At 37.4% G+C, this 20,938-nt stretch overlaps 1 protein-coding gene across 3 annotated transcripts in view; it reads right to left on the bottom strand.

Moving 5' to 3' along the window:
- Positions 1-7,191: 7,191 nt before the first annotated feature.
- The window catches only part of agbl5 (AGBL carboxypeptidase 5), a 102,551-nt gene continuing 88,804 nt past the window's right edge, over positions 7,192-20,938 (bottom strand). For all 3 annotated transcript variants that reach the window (XM_080192253.1, XM_080192252.1, XM_080192254.1), the window contains 3 exons: positions 17,878-17,996; positions 11,710-11,805; positions 7,192-9,216 (listed from right to left, as the gene is read on the bottom strand). In XM_080192253.1, the coding sequence (XP_080048379.1) occupies positions 11,734-11,805; positions 17,878-17,996 (191 nt within the window). In that variant the 3' untranslated portion in view covers positions 7,192-9,216; positions 11,710-11,733. The remainder of the gene's footprint in view (positions 9,217-11,709; positions 11,806-17,877; positions 17,997-20,938) is intronic.

Here is a 20,938-nt window from a genome sequence, read left to right on the forward strand (position 1 = left end):
GGGACAAAGTAGAAAGGGTCGAGAACTTCAAGTTTTTAGATGTCCAGATCACCAACAACCTGTCCTGGTTCCCCCATGCTGACACTATAATTAAGAAAGACCACCAATACCTCTATTTTCTCAGAAGACTAAGGAAATTTGTCATATCAGCTATGACTGTCACCAACTTTTACAGATGCACCATAGAAAACATTCTGGTTATGTCACAGCTTGATATGGCTCTTGCTCTGCCCAAGACCACAATAAACTACAAAAGGTTGTGAATGTAGCCCAATCCATCACACAAACCAGCCTTCCATCATTGACACTGTCTACACTTACCGCTGCCTCGACAAAGCAGCCAGCATAATTAAGGATCCCACGCACTCCAGACATTCTTCCAACTTCTTCCGTCAGGAAAAAGATACAAAATCTGAGGTCATGTACTAATCAATTCAAGAACAGCTTCTTGTTGTCGTCAGACTTTTGAATGGACCTGCCTCGCACTATGTTGATTTTTCTCTACACCCTAGCTAAGGCTGTAACACTACATTCTGAACTTTCACATTTCCTTCTCTACGAACGGTATGCTTTGTCTGTATAGCGCACAAGAAACAATACCTTTTATAGTATGCTAATACATGTGACAATAATAAATTAAATCAAATCACTCCCTGCATCTTCTCCACAAATATCAGGGCCTACCAGTCAGCGGTTATATAGTATCTCTTGGTACGATAATCCCATAAGTGGTTACATTAGGATGGCTTTAAACATTCAGCAGGGATTGAGCAGTAATTGCCAGAGTTCAGAAGTCAGGGACAATGGTGCAGAAACTCTTTGGCATAGAAAGCCAAGAGAATTTTTTGGACAAGCTTGTGGAAGTTTTTGTTTAGTGAAAAGTTTGGGAAACTGTCTGCCTAGGAATATTTTGTGGAACGTGATTGGGCTGAAACTCTACATAACTCCGAAATGAAAAATAGAAATCATCCAATCAAGAGAATAAAAGCAGACTTGAACATTCAACTGGAATTGGTCAATTTGAAGTAACCAACAGACTAATTAGCTATGAAGTTAACGACAGATTCAGTTGAAAGGACTTAATCAATTTTTATTGTAAAGATATTACCATATCAAAATGTACAAAGTTTACAGCATTTTCATAAACAAATATGAAGAATTTATTTGCACACAAATTTATTTTCAAAAGCTTTTATACAGATCTATTTTCACGTTGCTTATTTCTTTTGTCTGAAAATTTCCCCTTAGTGTTGTTCCTTCTAGTTTTCACTCTTCTATGTTTTATCCTCCAATTTAAACGCTCATCAATTAACATGAGCTGGAAAAGTTGCTTCTCATTACCCTAAAACTATTTCTCTTTATATCTTAAAATAATTCTGTGAAATATATTTATATTTTAGACCCTCAAAGTATAACAGAGATCAGCAGTGCTGTGATAAACACACCATTTATTTTTCCATTCTGTGTAACTTCTCTTTGCCTTTTTTTTGCTATTTTTGAAAAGCCAAAGTAAACATTAAAACATCCTGATTTATTTCCACAAATATGAAGCAAAAGTATGAATTTCTAAAATTATAGAAACTGCTATCTTATTGCAGATTTATAAAATCAGTAAAACTGTGCAAACTCCACAATCTTTTGTCTTAACTTATTTGAAGGTAATTTGAAAATCTTTCAACCTGATGCTCTACATTTCAAATTGAACAATCTATCCCAACGTATATAGTTCCATAATTTTGGAATAAAGCTTGGCCAAAATAATTTTGTGCTGGTATAGAGACGTTGGTTATTTACATGAGTTATGAAGCATCTTCATTTCCCTTTCACAGTATCTGCTGATAACCGTATTTCATGGAATCCCCATAGTGCAGAAAGAGGCAATTCAGCCCATCGAGCCTGCACTGCCAACAATCCCACCCAAGCCCTATCCCCATAATCCCACATTTTTACCCCGCGAGTTCCCTTTTTTTGGCATGGTTAATCAACCTAACCCGCACATCTTTGGACTGTGGGAGGAGATCAGAGCACCCAGAGGAAACCCATAAAACAGACAGAGGGAGAACATGCAAACTCCATACAGTCACCCAAGGCTGGAATTGAACCCAGATTCCTGGCACTGTGAGGCAGCTGTGCTAACCACTGTGCCACCCTCCTCATTTGCATGGGAAGTCTCAGCATTCTGTGAATTCATACCATTTACTAGCACAGGCACAGATGATTCAGTGAAATTAACACAATAATTTCATATTATACACACACTGCGACAAGATGATTGTATGATCATGAGATGTGCAGCCTGGGCCATTTACATTTGAATGAAACAATTTCAAAAGACCTTTGGAAATTTATATGTTTTTCTACCAGTTCAATTTTACTTTTTTATGGTACACTTGGGTTTACATCAGAGATTTTAGTCTCACCCACACTGTAAAACCCCCCTTATAGCATTACAAAAATCACCCGGACAAAAATAACCTGGTTCTAAAATATTGGAGGATTTTTATGCATCATATGCAGTGCTTTAAGGTGGGTGATCGAGAGGGGTTGCAGCTTTGAGGGAAACTGAATTTCCTGTTCACAATCTGATATTAGATTTTTAGATGTTGTCAAAACAATTTGTGCAAGATCTTATGCTTTACTGCCCTTCATTCTGGAAAAATAATTCCTAAGCAGTACCACATCAATGAAAAGTCCTGTTCTTTCACCCTGCTTCTTCAGAGTCCAACTGTACAAATCATTCGACTTTATATTGGTAAATTAGGATATTGGCACATTCATAAATTCTAATTTCTATAGCATCGTTCATCTTTATTAAACAGTTTAATAAATGATAAAAATAAACGAATATCAATCAAAAAGAAAGAATGTTCATGCTCTAAATTGAAGGATTTTTAATTTTTCAAAACTGGTTAGGTGACGCTATTTCAAATGACTAATTTTGTTTAAGTACTCCAAGGATCTAACTAGCTGGAGTGGCACAGAACAGAATTATTACCAAATCCAAATTGTAGACACGTGGATGGATAACATCAATGGTATGATATAAAGTGCAACTATACCCTTTACATTGACTTGCTCTTGCTGTTAAATGTTTCAACCAAATTGAAATAGAAGTCATAGCAATTTACAGCACAAAAAGAGGCTATTCACCCAATTGTGTGTGCGCCAGCCCAAAAAAGAGTCTTCGGTCCAATGCCACTTTCCAGTTCTTTGTTTGCATGCTTGTAGGTTACAGTATTTCAAGTGCATACCTGTATAGTCAATTTGCTTTTATCTTTGTAAATTACAGGTACAAACATGATAAATCACCATGTCTAGATAATATATCATTTCAAATACTTAAAACAACTGTGCAAACTTGTTTTATATCAAACAGTGTTACGGTCTCAAGGGAGACCAGTAACTTCTAAAAATAAGTATGAACACCTCAGCAATTAACTGAAAAGTACTGTGCCACAAGATTTCACGTTTTAAATAACATTAGAACATAAGAAATAGGAGCAGGAGAAGGCCATCTAACCCTTCGAGCCTGCCTCACCATTCAATAAGATCATGGCTGATCTGAAGTGGATCAGTTCCACTTACCCACCTGCTCCCCATAACCCTTAATTCCCTTATCAATCAGAAATCTATCGACCCATGACTTAAACATATTGAATGAGGTAGCCTTCACCACTTCAACGGGCAGAGAATTCCAGAGATTCACCACTTTCAGAGAAGTTCCTCCTCAACTCTGTTCTAAACTGCACCTCCCTCCCCTTATTTTGAGGCTGTGCCCTATAGTTCTGGTTTCCTTTCTAAGTGGAAAGAATCTCTCTACCTCTACCCTATCTAGCCCCTTCATTATCATGTAAGTCTGTATAAGATTCCCCCTCAGTCTTCTAAACTCTAATCAGTATAGGCCCAATCTACTCAATCTCTCCTCATAAGCTAACCCCCTCACCTCCGGTATCAGCCTGGTGAACTTTCTCTGTACTCCCTCCAAGGCCAATATATCCTTTCGCCAATAACAGGACCAAACAAAAACCTTTAGTGTACAGGAGTTGAACAGAGCAAGCACTACAAACTTTACAGTTTGTAAGCAATTACTCTTTAAACCAAATGAGAAAAAAGAGCACTATCTTTTCTACTTCTATTTCTACCCAAAAAGCCCCTGTATTTTACAGGATCATGAGGGTTTCTTCACTTCTTGAACCCAACAGGGTATGCCACAGCTCTCAGGAATGTATTTTGATTGCTCTCAATGTCTCTGCTGTTCTCCAAGAAATGAGACTTCTTGGGGTCACTACACCAGCATCCACACTGCAGCCCTCCAAATCTTATTCAGCACTTCACAATTGTGAGCACCCAAGCTCAAACACGCACTTCACCACATCCTGCTCAGTGACTCAAAATCATGAAATAATCTTGATTTCTGATAGCTTCCGCTATTGGTCTACAGCCTCTGATTCAAAGCTGCTTCTGGGAATCAAAGAGATAAACCCAAAACAAATGAATATGTCCCTGCAACCTAGCACCATGGCACACCTGCAATATCACAGATAGATTTAAATTAATTAACTTTATCCTCCAAAACATCCATTCAATTCTAGGTTGCACATGAATAATTTACCTCTCTAACGGGGTCAACTGAAATCTTACCAGATCAATGGTTCCATTCCAAAGCTAAGAGAGGACTGCCAATTGTTCATTGTTTTCCCAATTCCAACTTTCAATCTTATATATAACTTTTAGTTTGGGGATTGAATTTTTAAATATAAAATAACTGAAACATCTGGTTTGAGAAGCTGGAAAATTATTGTAACTCAAGCATGACCTGTGCTTATTTAATTATTTATTAGTGTCACAAGTGGGCTTACATTAGCACTGGCACTTGTTCAGGTACACTGAGGGAGAATTTAACATGGCCAATGCACCTAACCAAAGATATGCTGATGAGGTGCATTGGCAATACTAAATTCTCTCTCAGTGTATCTGAATAGGCGCCTGTGTGTGGCGACCAGGGGATTTTTCACAGTAATTTCACTGCAGTGTTAATGTAAGCCTACTTGTGACACTAATAAATAAATATTAAATAAGCACAGGCCACTCTTTGAATCACAACCATTTTCTGACTTCTCAAACTGGGTGTTTCAATTATTTGACATTTAAAAAATTAAATACCCAAACTAAAAGTTATATCCCTAAAACATAAGAATAAGGAAATTATATGTTTTCATTACAAGTCTTTTTTAGTAAGTGAGTGTAGTCTTTAATTCATGAAGGAAAAACAGTCCACTCACTGATCAGAACATTAATTTCAATCTTAAAAAATCAACATTTTGTCCTGAATAAATGCTGGTCCATAGAAATTTATCATAATTTTGTGCATTAAAATAAGAAAAAAAAGTTAATTGTCCATTTGCAGCCACACCCCCAATTAACATGAGTAATGGTACCTAATAGATATGATGTGGAGATGACAGCGTTGGACTCGGGTAAAACAGAAAGAAATCTCACTACACCAGCTTAAAGTCTAACTTTAAGCTGGACTCTAAGCTGGTGTTGTGAGATTTCTTTCTGACCTACTAGATAAACAGGGGAACCTTATCTTACCTTATTATTTTATCCAGTTAACAAAACGAGAGAATAAAAATAAATGAGAATGGTCTTGAAAGAAACCCAAAATCCTCCTTGATATTCAGTTGCACTAAAAGTGGAAATTGTTCATCTGTGATAGGTTTTAATAGGAAAGCGTTATCCGCAGCTGTACCCTGATTGTGAAAAATGCAATCTATGATAGGATATCTCTTAAACACAATAGAAACTTTTGGCATCTTGTTCCTAAACAAATGAATTGTATGTGACAGGAACTATATAGAAAAGCTGCACAGTTCACTTGGCTGATATCCTTACTCAGACATGCATAATCATCCAGGACAATGTGAACTGTTCCTTTAAATTACATGTAAATTACACATGACATTTGAAAAAGGTGAAGTGTAAATTACTGTCTGATACAAAGAAGATAGAAAAGATTGAAGATCATTTACAATAGTGAGTTTGATTTCCATTGCTCAATTTAGTTTGCCAATACTCATTTTACAAAGTAAAAAATGTTGGGTATTATTTTGAACTATTTGACAAAATATTAAAATATTGCTAGAAAAACACAAACATATTTTTACAAAGAAAAACAAAGTATATAAAATCAGTTACCCAAATATCCTGCCAGGTATGGTCTATGAAGAGGGAGATGCCATTATAAAAATCTAAGTGTAACAACAGCAAAAATGCATTCAGAAATTTTCAATTGTGGAAATATTTAAAGTTGAATAAAATAATTAAGCTGCAAAGTGGGGAAAAGAAGTTCAGAATCAAGCAAATATGTCTTGAGTTTTACCCAGATCTTAAATTAATTCTCACACTATCTATGTCGTAAATAATTATAGGAGAATTCAAACCAGTGCAATGATTAATGCCTCTTTTGTGAAATATTATTACCACAATTGATGGCGTCAGAGTTATTCATCATTTGTTATAGAGAATCATTTCACAGTGACAATGTAGGGATTCAAGTGAACATCATTTGCACAATTAAAGTTTACATTGACTGGTCAATTGGTGAAAGATAGAAATACTATGCCTGCACAATAAATAACTAAAATGTTTTTAACATGAATATATAGGACTAGACTCCAAAGTACTACCAGATACATTTCATTGTAACCATTTCCACAATTAGTCTAGATTCACAAAATATTGCAGAATAATTTTTTGTACAAAAGTTCATTTCAGAAGTTACCATCTTTTATATTCTCTTCAACAGTGCTATTTAAACTTTGTAAGTGTAACACTTCTTGATTCAAAAATATATTAGGAAAATTTTCAAATCACAGAAACTTGTCAAATGTAAATTTTATAGCTAACAACAACTATATCAGTAGTGAATTCTAAAATAGGAATAAACGAAACATTCAACAGGTTCTAAATAAATAGGTGATGTAAAGGAAACAGGAGAGTTTTCTGGTCAGCCATACTGCAGAAGATATGGATAAACTGGGTTTGGCACAGTAAGCAGTCTAACAACACCAGATTAAAGTCCAACAGGTTTATTTGGAATCACAAGCTTTCAGAGCGCTGCTCATCTGATGAAGGAGCAGTGCTCTGAAAGCTTGAGATTCCAAATAAACCTGATGGACTTTAAACTGGTGTTGTGAGGCTTCTTACTATACTGCAAAAGGCAATGGCAAACTACTGTCGTACTTTGCCAAGCATAATCATGGACCAATCCATTGGAAGTCCATGATCACCAGTGCCCACTTAGAGCATGGTACCTGGAGGAACGGGAGGAGATGTAAAGGAATCAAAGATCCACTTTCTAAGAAACAAAAACTGGATAATCTCCCTAACCAAGATCACACAGGTTATGAACTGCTATACAACAATGATTTAGTTTCTTCTGTTAGTTTATACAAAACTGAATTGGAGGGCCCCAATGGGCTGTTTACGTGCTGGAAAATTTATGATTTTATACATTCCAGTAGGCACTTTCTATCTTGTTGCAAAAAAAAACTGCTTAAAAGGAATGTTTGCAATGGAATGCTTTACAGTGACAAAACAGTACTGACGGTTCCCAAGCATACTTCAGGCTGGAGTTGCTGCTTTGCAAACATAGCTCCTAACCAATGCAGGGACTGGATTAATATTCTGCAAAAAGTGGCAAACAGCAAGAAATACTATATCCCAGTGTAATTATTACAGATCAGAATTTTTGTAATGTTTGATATAGTAAACACGTATGATACAAATAAATTATTCATAATCTCTTGCTGTGGTGATATCACAAACTCAATCCAATGAAGCCCAGTGGGATCAAGTTTTACATCCTTTAGTCAAGTAGGTTTCAATTATTAGGCAGTTACAAACAATTAAGGTGGTGACACATATATTTAATGGTATTTACCTAACTGAATAAATTATCATGGGGCTAGCTTGTGCACCTCAGGATGTTCATCGTAAGGAGATCCACAGAACGTCAATTGACATAGTACAGTTCAGATACAGATCTGCTCATCTCTATTGCTAATCCTGGCCTGCACTAATTGATTTCTAAAAATTCAAGTTCATGGTTCTAACCTGCAGGCTGATTTCAGAACTGAGCATTTAATGATGAAGAGGGACTTGCTGAAAATTAACACTGCACTCCAAACTCATAACACCAGATTATGCTGTCTGTTAGTTTTGAGTGCATCACAAAAAAAACATTATTCCAAAACATTTTGCCAACTCTTGCAAAGATCTCATGTGGCAGAAAAAAAAGCACACAATGTGACATTGATATTATTAAACCTATACAAGATTGCTTGCATGTTTGGCTAAGAGCATTGATTCTTTTCTTTTATGTCCATAAACAAACTATATGTGCCAATGATCCCAACAAAATCAACTTTATGATAAATCTTAAATAAGCATCATAAATTGCACTGGAATGTACTCAAAAATGTTTAAAAAATGTAGTGTTCATACTATTTGCACAACACTGCTTTAATTGTGTTACAACTTCATATTTCTAAGTGTGTATTTTATGGCAGTGTTATGATCTCTCACATTCCTGGCATTGTATTAATTGTGGGTGTTGTAAAGGATAACTTTGGAAATCATGTTAACAGTCTTGGAAACAACAATATACTAACTTCACAAATTACAAAGTTTGCTTAAAATTTGTTCAAGACTCTTTTCAAAATTTCATAAATGGCAGTGCCAACTGTGAGATTAGTTGTGAGAAGTCAATTTGCAGCAATTATTTGCTTGTTAGAATATGGATACAAAAGAGTTTTTTCTGCCTGATACACTGGAATATTCAAGCTTCCAAGCACAGATTCAACTTTGCAAAATCATAAAATCTTATAGCTGAGGAGGCCATTCAGCCCATTAAGTTAGTGTCACTTGTCTGAAAGAACTATGCATTCAGTTCTGTTGTTTTACCCTTTCTTTATATTCTTTTAAATGTTTTATTTTTCACATATTTATCTTTTTTTTAGAAAAACTGCTGTGGGTTCTGTTTGGTTTTCTACAGGTCTTTATGACTTAAATTTCCGACTGAAATATTATTGAACATTTTTATCAGATCTCCTCTTAAACTTCTTTGTTGTAATGAAAATATTCCTTCTCTTATCTTTAGATTCATCTTCATGGATGCTCTTCCATATCTTCCACATGACTTTTGTGTGCTTCCTGAAGAAATAAATTTAAAATCAGACATAATATTCTAACTGCAGCCTAATCAATAATTTGTATAGGTTTACTATTAGATTTTGTTTTGTTCAGTACTCCCTGTCATTAAAATGTAGGATCCCATGTGCTTTATAAAAATGTCCTCCCATTTTCAAAGATTTATATATTTGAACACCTAGATGCCTTCATTCTCCTTGGTTTTATCATTTCATATATATGTTCTCTCATTATTTTTTCTCCCAAAATCTATCTCCTCACATTTCTTCATATAAAATTTCAATGGACATCTGCTGAATATACTAATTTGTCCATGTCTCCTTGAAGCTTCTTGCAGTCTACTTCACTGTTAACCATATATTCCATTTTGTGTCATTGCAAACTTCGATATTGCAACCCCTATAATCCCAGTTCAGGTAACTCATTTTTGTTGGTATAAAATTTCAGCACGTATCTGGTATTGATAACACCAGCAAGGCAGCATTTGTTGCTAATGCCTAGTTTCCCCGAGGAAATGAGGAGTGAACAATCTACTATGGGACTGGAGCCATGTGTAAGTCGGAGGCTATCACCAACTTCACTCAACTTTCTAAGATGGGTGCCTTCATAGCCCCATGTCTGTTTCTATTTTGAGCAACATGTTATTCATTTTTTCTTCAATTCTACTTCCTTATCTTTGCTTATCCTCCCTAATAACTACCATCGATACTCTTCCATTTTCACCACCGCAGTCTACCGTGAACACTGAGGCCAAGTAGCTAGAGAATATCTATTTAGAGGCTGGATTCTCTGACCTCACCCACAACTGGGATTCTCCAGCAAATTTTCTGTTTTTGCTGGCAGCAGTAGTGGGGTGTATGAGACTGGAGAATTCAGCTAGGATTTCCTTCCTCATACCTAACCAGCTCCATAATCTTTTAAACCTTGTTGACTTTGTGTTAGATGCCTGTCAATCTTTCGTACATCACCTCTTAACTTTATAAACCTTTTTTTAATCCTTCTTACTGCACTTGAGTTTCTTTTGCACAATTGACTTTTTTAGATGGCTTTTATTTTACAAGTAAAAATTGCTTCATTTATTGTTTCATTGAAAAACTTCAATTTTTTTGACACCATCTTTTCTTCTTTTCCAGAAATGTTCTGTCAGTACTCTAATCACCCCTTGTCCGTGTGTTTAAGCACTGGTTTAGCTGTCAATTTTTATTTCCCATTTACCAAGTTATTCTAGTTAATTTCTCTTCCATCTAATTAAAATTGGCTCTCTCCAGTCACATGCTTTTATTTTAACTGCTCTCTTTTTCGCATGAAATTTAATTGTGCTGTAGTCATTGTTTCCTAAATATTAGCCTCGCCCCAGGATGTCAATTGGTCCAATTCATTTCTTAGAACTAAATAAAACAAGCATTGCCTCTTTCCTTGCTAAACTCAAAACAGGTAGACTTCTAAAGCAGTCCTGGACACATGATGGGAATCCCTCCTCTTTTTACCATCCATTTACCCTCACCTATTTGTGAACAACTAAAGGCCCCCTAACATAGTGAATACTCAATCAAAGGGTATATTTGAATCTGAGATCAGCAGATCTCTAGGCTCTAAAGGAATTAAGAGATAAGGGGAAAAGCATGGGAAAGTAAAGTTAATGTAAAAGTTTAGCCATGACCTGACAGAATAGGGAACAAACTCAAAGGGCTTAATGGCTTACTCCTCTTCCTATTTCTTACATCCTACATCCCCCTCTTGCTTCCATTTGTATCTAATTTGCCTACAGGGCTCTTTCTCCATTTTATTCCCCAACCTAAGAGATTCAGTCTTATCTCAAACCTACTTTATTCTTCTGCAATGTATCTTTGAATATTACCACCACTCTACCTTTTTACCTTCCTGCCTTCCCCTATTTTGTAATATGGAACATTCATCTCTCAGTTCTGCCCTAACCCAGATTTTTGTGACGCTATGATATTATAACACAACAAACATTTGTACCAATTTTACTTTCAATACTTTGAGAAATCCCAGGGCATAATTGAAAGCATTAAAAGAGATCACACAATCAGGATCATCAGATCATCACTCCTATTTATTGGTTCTTCCACCCAGGCATGTGAATACTACTTGATGGGGGTGGAGACAAGGGCTAGCAAAATCAGCTCCATTACTTCCTCAAGGGGACACAAATGGTTTCAAGTATGATCGGCTTTTTAAATGTCCAGTTTCTGACGAAAGCTCTGATAATCAGTGTTAAGAGTCGGTCAGATGTTTTTAAACTATCTTGTGAGAAGTTGTGATAGTACTGCACAAAATACCCTAGCTTATCTGCCATGACACTCAAGAATCACTTACATTATATTGAAGGCATATTGATACAAGGCTAGCTTCAAGCTAGCAGCAACAGTTCTGCACACCAACTTAAACACATGGAAATAAAGGTAAAGTGACGCCAGACATACTCATCTCAGACCAAGTTAAAATGCACACGATAAAAGTTTCAATACAAACCATAGAAACAGAATAATTATGGTATCAGCCGTCAGTACAAAATGAAAATATCTGTCTATACGTGGGAATCTGCTCTGTTCCAGTCGCCAACGAAAGCTGTAGAAAAAGGTTTTAGAATTACTATGGAAATAATAATTATCAGAATGACTGGAATAATTTTCTTCAAGCATTAAAATTCATTTCAAATACTACATGAGTTAAGTACATTGCTGCATAATTTACTTCATTAATTTCAGACTGCAACTCCTCCACAATCTGTGGCTATTGAAAACATTGCGTGAGATTGAATACAATTGAGCTACAGAAACTGAATATGTTGTGGGAAATTAAAGCAAAATGTATTTCCATTTTTTCTTAAAATATATTTAAATTATAAGCAACTTGTTTTTAACAGTATACTTAACAAAAACCCATTTAAGATACTACTTCAGGTCATTACAAAAGTCCTAAACTGAAGTACTTCGCTTAACTTTTCTGCATTTTATTTATTTACTTGTTTCTCCTGATTGTTTTGTCAACCTGGCAACTCTAATACTTAGATAATATTTACAGTAAAACAGCCACTTCTCAATTACATCACTTTAAGTATATCAAATTGTAAATGAATTTTAGTATGCAAGATTTTGATCATCTATACAATTAAAAGGTTTACCCCACTGCCATTACATATTCACTGGCAACATTGCAAGTTGTGCCACATTTGGATTGTTTTAAAATGTCCCATCACCTGACAAACCATGAACAAAGCCATGAGAGATATACCAACAGTTAGATACAGTAAAGAGAAGGTTATAAAATGGTTCTTCTTGCACATTTTCTGGATGGAAAGGGCAACAAAATGACTAGTTTGGTAGAACTATGTCCTGCGCCTCAAGGGGGCCTGAGAAACATCCCAATGCTGTGTTGGCCTCAGACATTTTTCAACAGTCACAAATGACCATCTGAGTTGTAGAATAAAGGGTTAATGGTTATGTTAATTAGACAAAGATGCTGTAAGCATGACATCAGGGTCAGAAAGCCACTCTGTGTCCAGAGAATAATGTACATGCCATGAGGTCCTGGAAGCTAATTAGTCAAAATAAATAGTTCAGAGAGATTACAAAATACTGACTCACTCCAAGACACATACAAGTCAGTGAAATCTCCCTGAACCAGAAGACAATACAAGTAATTGGAAACAAGCCAAGCTATGGTGGCAGTGCTAGATGCTGCAGTTTAAGAAAATTGAGGCCGCAGATTTGATGGGTAAGTGGAACTGAGTCCACGAAAAGATCAGCCATGATCTTATTGAATGGCGAAGCAGGCGCGACAGGCCAGATGCCTACTCCTGCTCCTATTCCTTATGAACCCAGTGAAGACTGAAGAACTTCTGCAAAGGAGGAGAACAAATACAAAATGTACCGTGGTAGGAAACCATGAATGAACCACTCACAATATTGGCAGCCATTGAACAGCCACTACCCGTTCCATAGCCCTTCAAACACATATGCGCTTGTGGCAATAGCTGATGATGTTCTGGTGAGACAAAGAATCGAGGAGATCTCAGCATCCTATGAAGAGACTTTGAGGGCCATCAATAATTATCTCAGCTCTAAGATGAATCAGATATTGAACAGGTGCAACCCAATGAAATGGGCCAAAGACTGCATGAACCCAGCTATTAATCTATTCATGATTACTATAGAACTGACCAGCAGCTGCTGCTACAAGCTTTAAAACATGAGTTAATTTGTGAGCGCATTGTAGACACCATGTTCAACAAGACATCTTGTAAACCAGGGATATTAGTGAAGGTCAAACAGTTTGCAAGACAAGTAGAGTTGCAAAGCAGGATTGGGTTTATTTTGGAATGATGTCGAGGGTTGATCCAGTACGTAAGCCCAAAGTCAGGAGACCCACCAAAAAGCCCATGAGAAAGGCAGCCAAAACCACCGAAAGGGTGGAGAAGAACCATCCGACTATTTTAAATTGTTCCAAATGCAGCACCAGAAAGCAGCATTGTCGTGAAAAATGTCCAGTTTTTCACTGGCCAGTAGCTTTTCCTGCGGCAAGATCAGACATTTTAAACAATTCTGCAGATCAAAAGCACAATTTAAAGGAAGAAAGCTGGAATGTGCTTCCAACCATTTTGAAGTCCAGGAAATTGGAAATACTGCATTTCAACCAATCTATTTTAAAGAGAAATCAACGATCCTAGTAGAAATTCTGGCCTATTGAGCTGGAAGTCCAAGGATACAGAACAGAATTTAAACTATACACCAGGGCTGAGGTCACAGCTACAAGTTCCAGGATGCACAGATCTCAAAGTGAAGGGTCAGTTCATTGCAACCCTTAGGCATGAAGATAAAAGAAATTCATGAAATTCTTCATAACTTACAAAAGCAACCAGTTTTGAATCTCTGCACCACAGCATGCTCCAGACTTAGTCTTTAAAAAGAAGCAGATGAGCTATCAATAGATGACGGCAGAGAAATTTTCAGAACTGAATTTCCAAAGTTATTCCAAGGACTGGGAAAGCTGAAAACTGCAGCAGAAATTGAAGTCGATTCATTACACCGTGAGCTGGTACTTGTCCATTGGTGACAGGCTAGAGGAGGTGGAAACATTAACGAAGATGGTGAGCATCCACGAGATGAGATTCTAGACCTTGGTTTATGCTTTTGGGACAAAGTTCAAGACAGTTAAATTGCTCCAGAAGAAGAAGACCTGTTGAAGGAAGAGGTCCAAGATCTTACTACCCTCTTTGACTTCACTGTCAACGATCATCAAGTCTTTGTTGTCTGTTTTAAAGAGAATCACTTTTTGTTGAAGAAGGTAATAAAGAAGTGAATCTGTCTACTCATTCCACCAATGACAGGCAATAATAATTGCAAACAGCAAAAAGCTATCCAGGGAGAACGAGACACTCAACTCCAAATTGGATCAAACCAAAAATGAAATTTCAGAGTTTATTAATTGGTACAAATCTAAGCTGCAGCTCACATTTGGATCTCATCAGCAAGTTGTGTATGCACTCAAGCTTTCTTTCAGTAAAGAAGCAGAGACCGAAACCACAGGGCATCTCCAGCTGAAAAATACTACTCAGGGACTTGCTGTTGCTCTTGCTCCAAAGGTTTATTCCATTGATAACGATGGCGCAGTTCTACTTTCTCCTGCTGACTCCGACATCCCATTGTCTGCATTGAAACAGCTCATGCTGAAGCAAGTACAAATGTTATTACCAGCTATAGGAAATGAAATTCCTACTCTAAGAGTAGTAGGGAAGTCTTCCTTTCCTTGTTTTCTGCAATGTCTTCAGGGTGTTTATTGTTCTTCATTTCATCTACCAAATTCATTCATGGCTCAGTGTGCGACACAGAAGAAGAAGATAGCAGAGAGAATTGGAGTTGTTTGTTTTTTTTCCAATGAATTTTGATCATCAAATCCTGGAGGGTTGTGTCTTGAACCAGATTTCCATTGATTGGTTCTCACTGCCTTCACATTCAAATCATCATAAGAGTTATAGTCCAGGAGTTAGCTGTCACAAGAAGCTACTTTGCCACTCCATCGTGTTTACCTCCCAAGGAAAAGATAAGGGAACGCACACTTTACATGTCCTCCAATAGAGCCGAGTGTGCTACTGGGGATTGATGCCTTTGGAAGAAGTGACTTAGAGTGGGATGAAGTAGGAGTTAGATAGAAAGTATAAACAGTATATGAGACTTACAGATAGTGGGAATGTAAAGTAAGTAGTTTAACAAAATAATATCACAGTTCTCAGATCATATTTGGGAAGAGATTTAAGTAAAGGGTTAATCATTTATGAGATAATGATAGTTATGTTGATGTATCATGACATCAGCATCAAATGACCAGGAAACATCATGGGAACAAGACACAGAACAGTCTGTGTCCGGAAAATAATGTACAAAGTCTTGGATGTAAATGGTTCTAAATAAATCATTTTGGAAAAAAAACTAAGTACTGACTCTCTCCAAGTCACTCACAAAGTGAAGCCTCTTCGAGCCAGAATGCCAAGCCAAACAATGGTAGCAAACCAAAACATAAATCAGGCATTTCACCACTTTCATTTGATAATGAGCAATTACATGGATCCTCTGAGAAACTGGGTTGACTTGAGCAGAGCAGCATTGTGCATTAAACAGCAGATTTTTCAATAATTCTACACTTTACTACAGTTCACAGATTATGGCGGACAGATTTTTTTTTTAAGATAGGTCTATATAAACCTGTAGCTCCAAATACATGCTGATTAGTGTTGTGCAGTGATTTACTAACTTGACTTGCTCCTAACCCTGACGGCTTAAGACTGACCACTGAGCTGAAGGAAGTCAGTCTCAGAACCATTTAAAATTAAAATTTCAAGAGATATTGGTAGAAACAAAATTCATATCTGAAGTAAGTGGTGTATCATTCACATGATACACTTAAGTGCAACTGTCAATCACACATAATTTAAAAAGAGATCCACTTGGCTCCACACTAAGAAAATGCTGCTATAGTAATCCAATGGTGACAAGTGGACACATTACCAGTTTATAACAGTATTTTGGAACAAAATGAACCAGCCAGTATGCCAGAGAATTTCCAATGATATAAGCAAGCACAATCAAACCTGTCTAAACAACCACCTGGGTTACATGTAGTGACTAAATACTGTAAGTTAACCTGTGTATTGAACCCGGGTCCCTGTTGCTGTGAGGCAGCAACGCTAACCACTGTGCCATAGTTCTACATGTCTCAGTATTCCTAGGTAACAGTCATTAGGATTTCTGATCCCTTCGATGTGTGGCTATTGAGCAAAGACAGAACTGAGCTCACCATTGACATTCGCATTGCCATATCGCCAAAACTACACCATCTGGGCTCACGTAACTAGATGAGGTCCATTGCCCTAGCAATGCTCACTAGTTTCAGAGGTAGAAAGGAAAGAATAGTGTAATCATTGGCATAACCCAACGCCCTTGCTGCAGTACGTGTGTCCTCCAATTTTCACTACTTCTTAAATAACTTTACAGAAAAAGCACATCCACTCTGTGCAAATAAAAATGTTGTCTTATTTTAAAAAAAATTGTTTTGGGAAGCATCTGATGGTTAAGTATAAAAGGAACAAATAAGAAAGAAGGAATGCTGCAGCAAGATTAAATTTGGTGATTCACGATGAATTCAAATGTTATGTTAATTGTGGTGAATTCTTTCAAAGTAAGAGTGATTTTAGCTTTCAAAAAGAAAGCTGCTCTATTTGGCACAATTTATTACACAATAATGCAGAAAAAGTGCCAATTTAGTTTTCAGCAAGGGTGTCCTAAACTGAGAAAACTAATCATACATACCCAAAGGTAGGGGAGTCTAAAACTAGAGGGCATAGGTTTAAGGTGAAAGGGGAGAGATACAAAAGTGTCCAGAGGGGCAATTTTTTTACACAGAGGGTGGTGAGTGTCTGGAACAAACTGCCAGAGGTAGTAGTAGAAGCGGGTACAATTTTATCTTTTAAAAAGCATTTAGACAGTTACATGGGTACAATGGGTGTAGAGGGATATCGGCCAAATGCGGGCAACTGGGATTAGTTTAGGGGTTTAAAAAATAGGGCGGCATGGACAAGTTGGGCCAAAGGGCCTGTTTCCATGCTGTAAACCTCTATGACTCTATGTGGTTGATGGACCTCCATGCTGGTTATATTGGAAGAATAAACTCACTGCAGGGTTGTGAAACAAACAGCTTAAATGCGCTACTACGGAAAATTTAACATTGACCTGTGCAGGACAGATTTATACAGCGTCCTGCATGACCAAAATGCTTTACAGCCGACTAAATACATTTGAAATGTAGTGACTGGTCTAATGGAGGATAAGTGGCAGCCAAATTAAGCACAGCAAAGTCACACAAACAGCATTCACGTGATCTGTTTTTGGAATGTTGATTGAAGGATAAATATTGGCCAGGGGATAGCTGCCCTACTCTTCTTCAGAATAGTGCTATGGAAGCCTTTATGTCCATCTGAAAGAATAGATGGGGCCTTGTCTGAAAGAGGACATGTCTGGAAGTGCAGCACTTCCCCCAAACTTCATTTTTGTGCTCAAGTCCAGGAATGGGACTTGAACCAAAAACATTCTGACCTAGAAGCAAGAGTTCATTGAGCCATAGCTAACATTGCAAGTATGCAAATACCTTCTCAGAAAGATCCAGCTGAGTTTCTGCTTCACTAATAATTGTGTGTACAGAGTCTTCAGAAGTACATTTCAGTGCCGATGGAGTCAAGGTCATTGCAGAACAATCCAATATACTACCTGCCAAGACAGGGGAAACATGAATTATTTTCCTGTCATATCCCTGGTCAAATTAGGAACAAACCATTTTGTAAATATTTTAATTCCAAGCTGCTACTTCTTCAATATTTGAACCTAAAATTCTAAAAATGAATGTTGTGAAGGTAATCTTTATCAAGTTTTACTTCATTCCTCTTCATTCATTTCAAACTCCCCAATGTTTGCATTTTCACTGAATTAATGAAAAGATAATAATTATATAAGAGAATTGAATTTATATAGTGTCTCATCACACATCAAGAACTATCCCAAAAGACTTAAGCATGCAATGAATTATGGTGAAGCGCAGACATCATTAACTAGTTAAACATAGCAAAATGTATGAAGAAATCAGAATTCCAAATTTGGAAGACACATTTTTCACTGTATGGTTCATTTAGAGATGAGTTTTTAATTGAATTAAGGCAAGTGTTGCAAATGAGCTCCAATGCAGTTTATGTCCACTTCAGTCTTCTGTCTCTGTCCATTCTTCTGTCCACTGCAGCTCTTGTTGTGGCGGTAATGGGAGAACAGCCAGTTGCTCTGATTAAGGGGCCGAACTCCCAACTGCAACCAGCTGATGCTGATTGAGCATGAAGTGGTTGCAGGACACAGGGATGGCAGGAAGGGAAATCCCCACCATCTGAAAAGTTCAGGCCATGAAGTTGATTATACATGTCGCTGGTAGATTCTCCATGCTTGATTGGATGAATAAATCTGACACCATAGGGTTGCAAAGTGAGCATTTTATTTTCAGTCAGCAAAACTGGGTGATTCTCATTGTGGATACAGAAAACTGCAACCACCATGATTCCTCTGCCTGAATGATAAAATCAGATGCCTGTGCTTCTCCAGCTATAAAAGAACTGCAAATATAGTGAAATCAATAAATCCAACTCCATGTGCCCCATTTTGAGCTACACATGCATTTGAATACAGATCAGGGAACACTCAGGTTAATTTTGTGATATGAGGAGATAACTTTGGTTGAGAAATCCATTCTGCGATGCCATAGATCCATGTCGGAGCTGCTTTCCCTTTGTGTAGTTTTCTAAGTTTAGTCTCAGAATTATCCTGGCTCTATAAGCAGAGTCAATCTTAGTGGATTCAGATTGCAATGATGACACCACGTCCCTGAATGAAGGTTAACAATCACACAAGTTTAAAAGCTGCAAGCTGCTATAAGAGAAACCACAGATCTTGATTAAAGCAGACCTAGACAAGCATCAAAGTCCATAAAACTCCTACTTCCAAGGGAAGTTGTAGTCACATACTATGCATGAAAGAATTTAATTGAATGAAGTGCAGCCTCAGCTCATTGGTGCCCATTAGAGCAAGGAACAGTGGAAATGGGAGGACTTAAGAGTTTGCTATAGCATTGATCAGATATGTAGCCATCATTGCTTGATAATATTATGATTAGGTAGACAAGTAAACCTAATCAATAGTTGTGAATGCATATAGATAACGTCTATACGAATGAACATCTCTGATTGGTATATGCTAATTAATTGCAATCGAATCTGGAGGTGTATGTGTTTGTGTACAAACTGTATCTGGTGCTCTGGACTGTGTCACCATGGCATACTAGGGCCCTTGCTATAGCTGATTTTAAACAGCCGATTTTACAGTCTGAAATTCTTCATCTGTCTACTTAAAGGGAACAAAGTCTGTAATAAGTTGAACATCAAAAGCCCCACAACAAACCTGATGACATCACGGCGAAGGGTGGGGAAGATCCGAAATCGTGTTCTCACCGGTGAGGTTTGCAACTTCCAGATCTTGAGCCCCTGCTGGTATTTGCAAAGATGGCAAGCATGGGTTCAAGATCCCCCACTTTGTATGGAGTTTAGAAAAATGAATGGTAATCTCAGTGAAATATACAAGATCTGAAGAGTCTTGCCATGGCGGACACAGAGGTTGTTTTCCCTGGCTGGGGACACTAGGACACAAGGGTTCAGTCTCGGAATAAGGGGCATTTACCTCATTTAGGATGGAGCTACAAAATGTCTCCACTAAGAAGGTTGTGAATCTCCAGAATTCTCTACTCCAGAGGGTTGTGGATGCTCCAACATTGAACATAGTTAAAGCTGAGATAAATAAGAGTTTTGTTTCTCAGGGAATCGAGGGATATTGGGTGTGGATGTGGAGGGTGTAAGTGGTGGAAGATCAGCAATATAGCCAGAAGTGCAATAATTATAAGGAATTCAATGGCTACAAATGTTAAGCACACTTTTGCTGATCAAACAGAAACTTCTAAATGCTTTCCTTTGTTGAGGTAAGGAAATATCCAATAGACTGAAAAATATTGTGTGAAAGAAGGGAGAGTGGTTACCATTATCCATGGTAAACTCACTAATTGAGGTAAAGAAAGACTTGAAGTATTGTAAAATAAAATTAGGAGATTGGAAAACAAGTTTAATGCAGGATTGTACCCCCAGCTATGCATTACAATAGGAAAGGACAGAAAGATTTGCAAAATTAATGAATGGCTAGAGAGGAAATACACTAGGGTGATTTTTACATCTCCCAACATATTTGGATCAGGTGAAATGTGAAATAAAGTCAATGGCCGGCCCACTCACTGCCCACCAGCTAACCCCATAATACTGTGAATGGAGAAGATGCCAGGCAACCTGGCTGTCCTGAGGTCTATTGAGAGCCTTAAGTTGTCATTTAAGGACTTAATTCCACCTCTGCCACAAAAATACACACAACCAGGGAACATACAAAATCCAGCATTCAATAAGATCGGGGCCGATCTGCATGAGTTGAGCTCACATTCCCAACTACCCTCAATAACACTTGATTCTCTTGTGCAACAAGAATCTATGCACCTGTCTCTTAAAAGTATTCAGTGACCCCCACCTCCACTGCCTTCTGAGGCAGATTTCCAAAGCCTCAAAACCTTCTGAGTGAAAAGG

The sequence above is a fragment of the Carcharhinus amblyrhynchos genome, chromosome 7 (assembly GCF_965287045.1).
Source record: "Carcharhinus amblyrhynchos chromosome 7, sCarAmb.v2.hapA, whole genome shotgun sequence".
Taxonomy (NCBI): domain Eukaryota; kingdom Metazoa; phylum Chordata; class Chondrichthyes; order Carcharhiniformes; family Carcharhinidae; genus Carcharhinus; species Carcharhinus amblyrhynchos.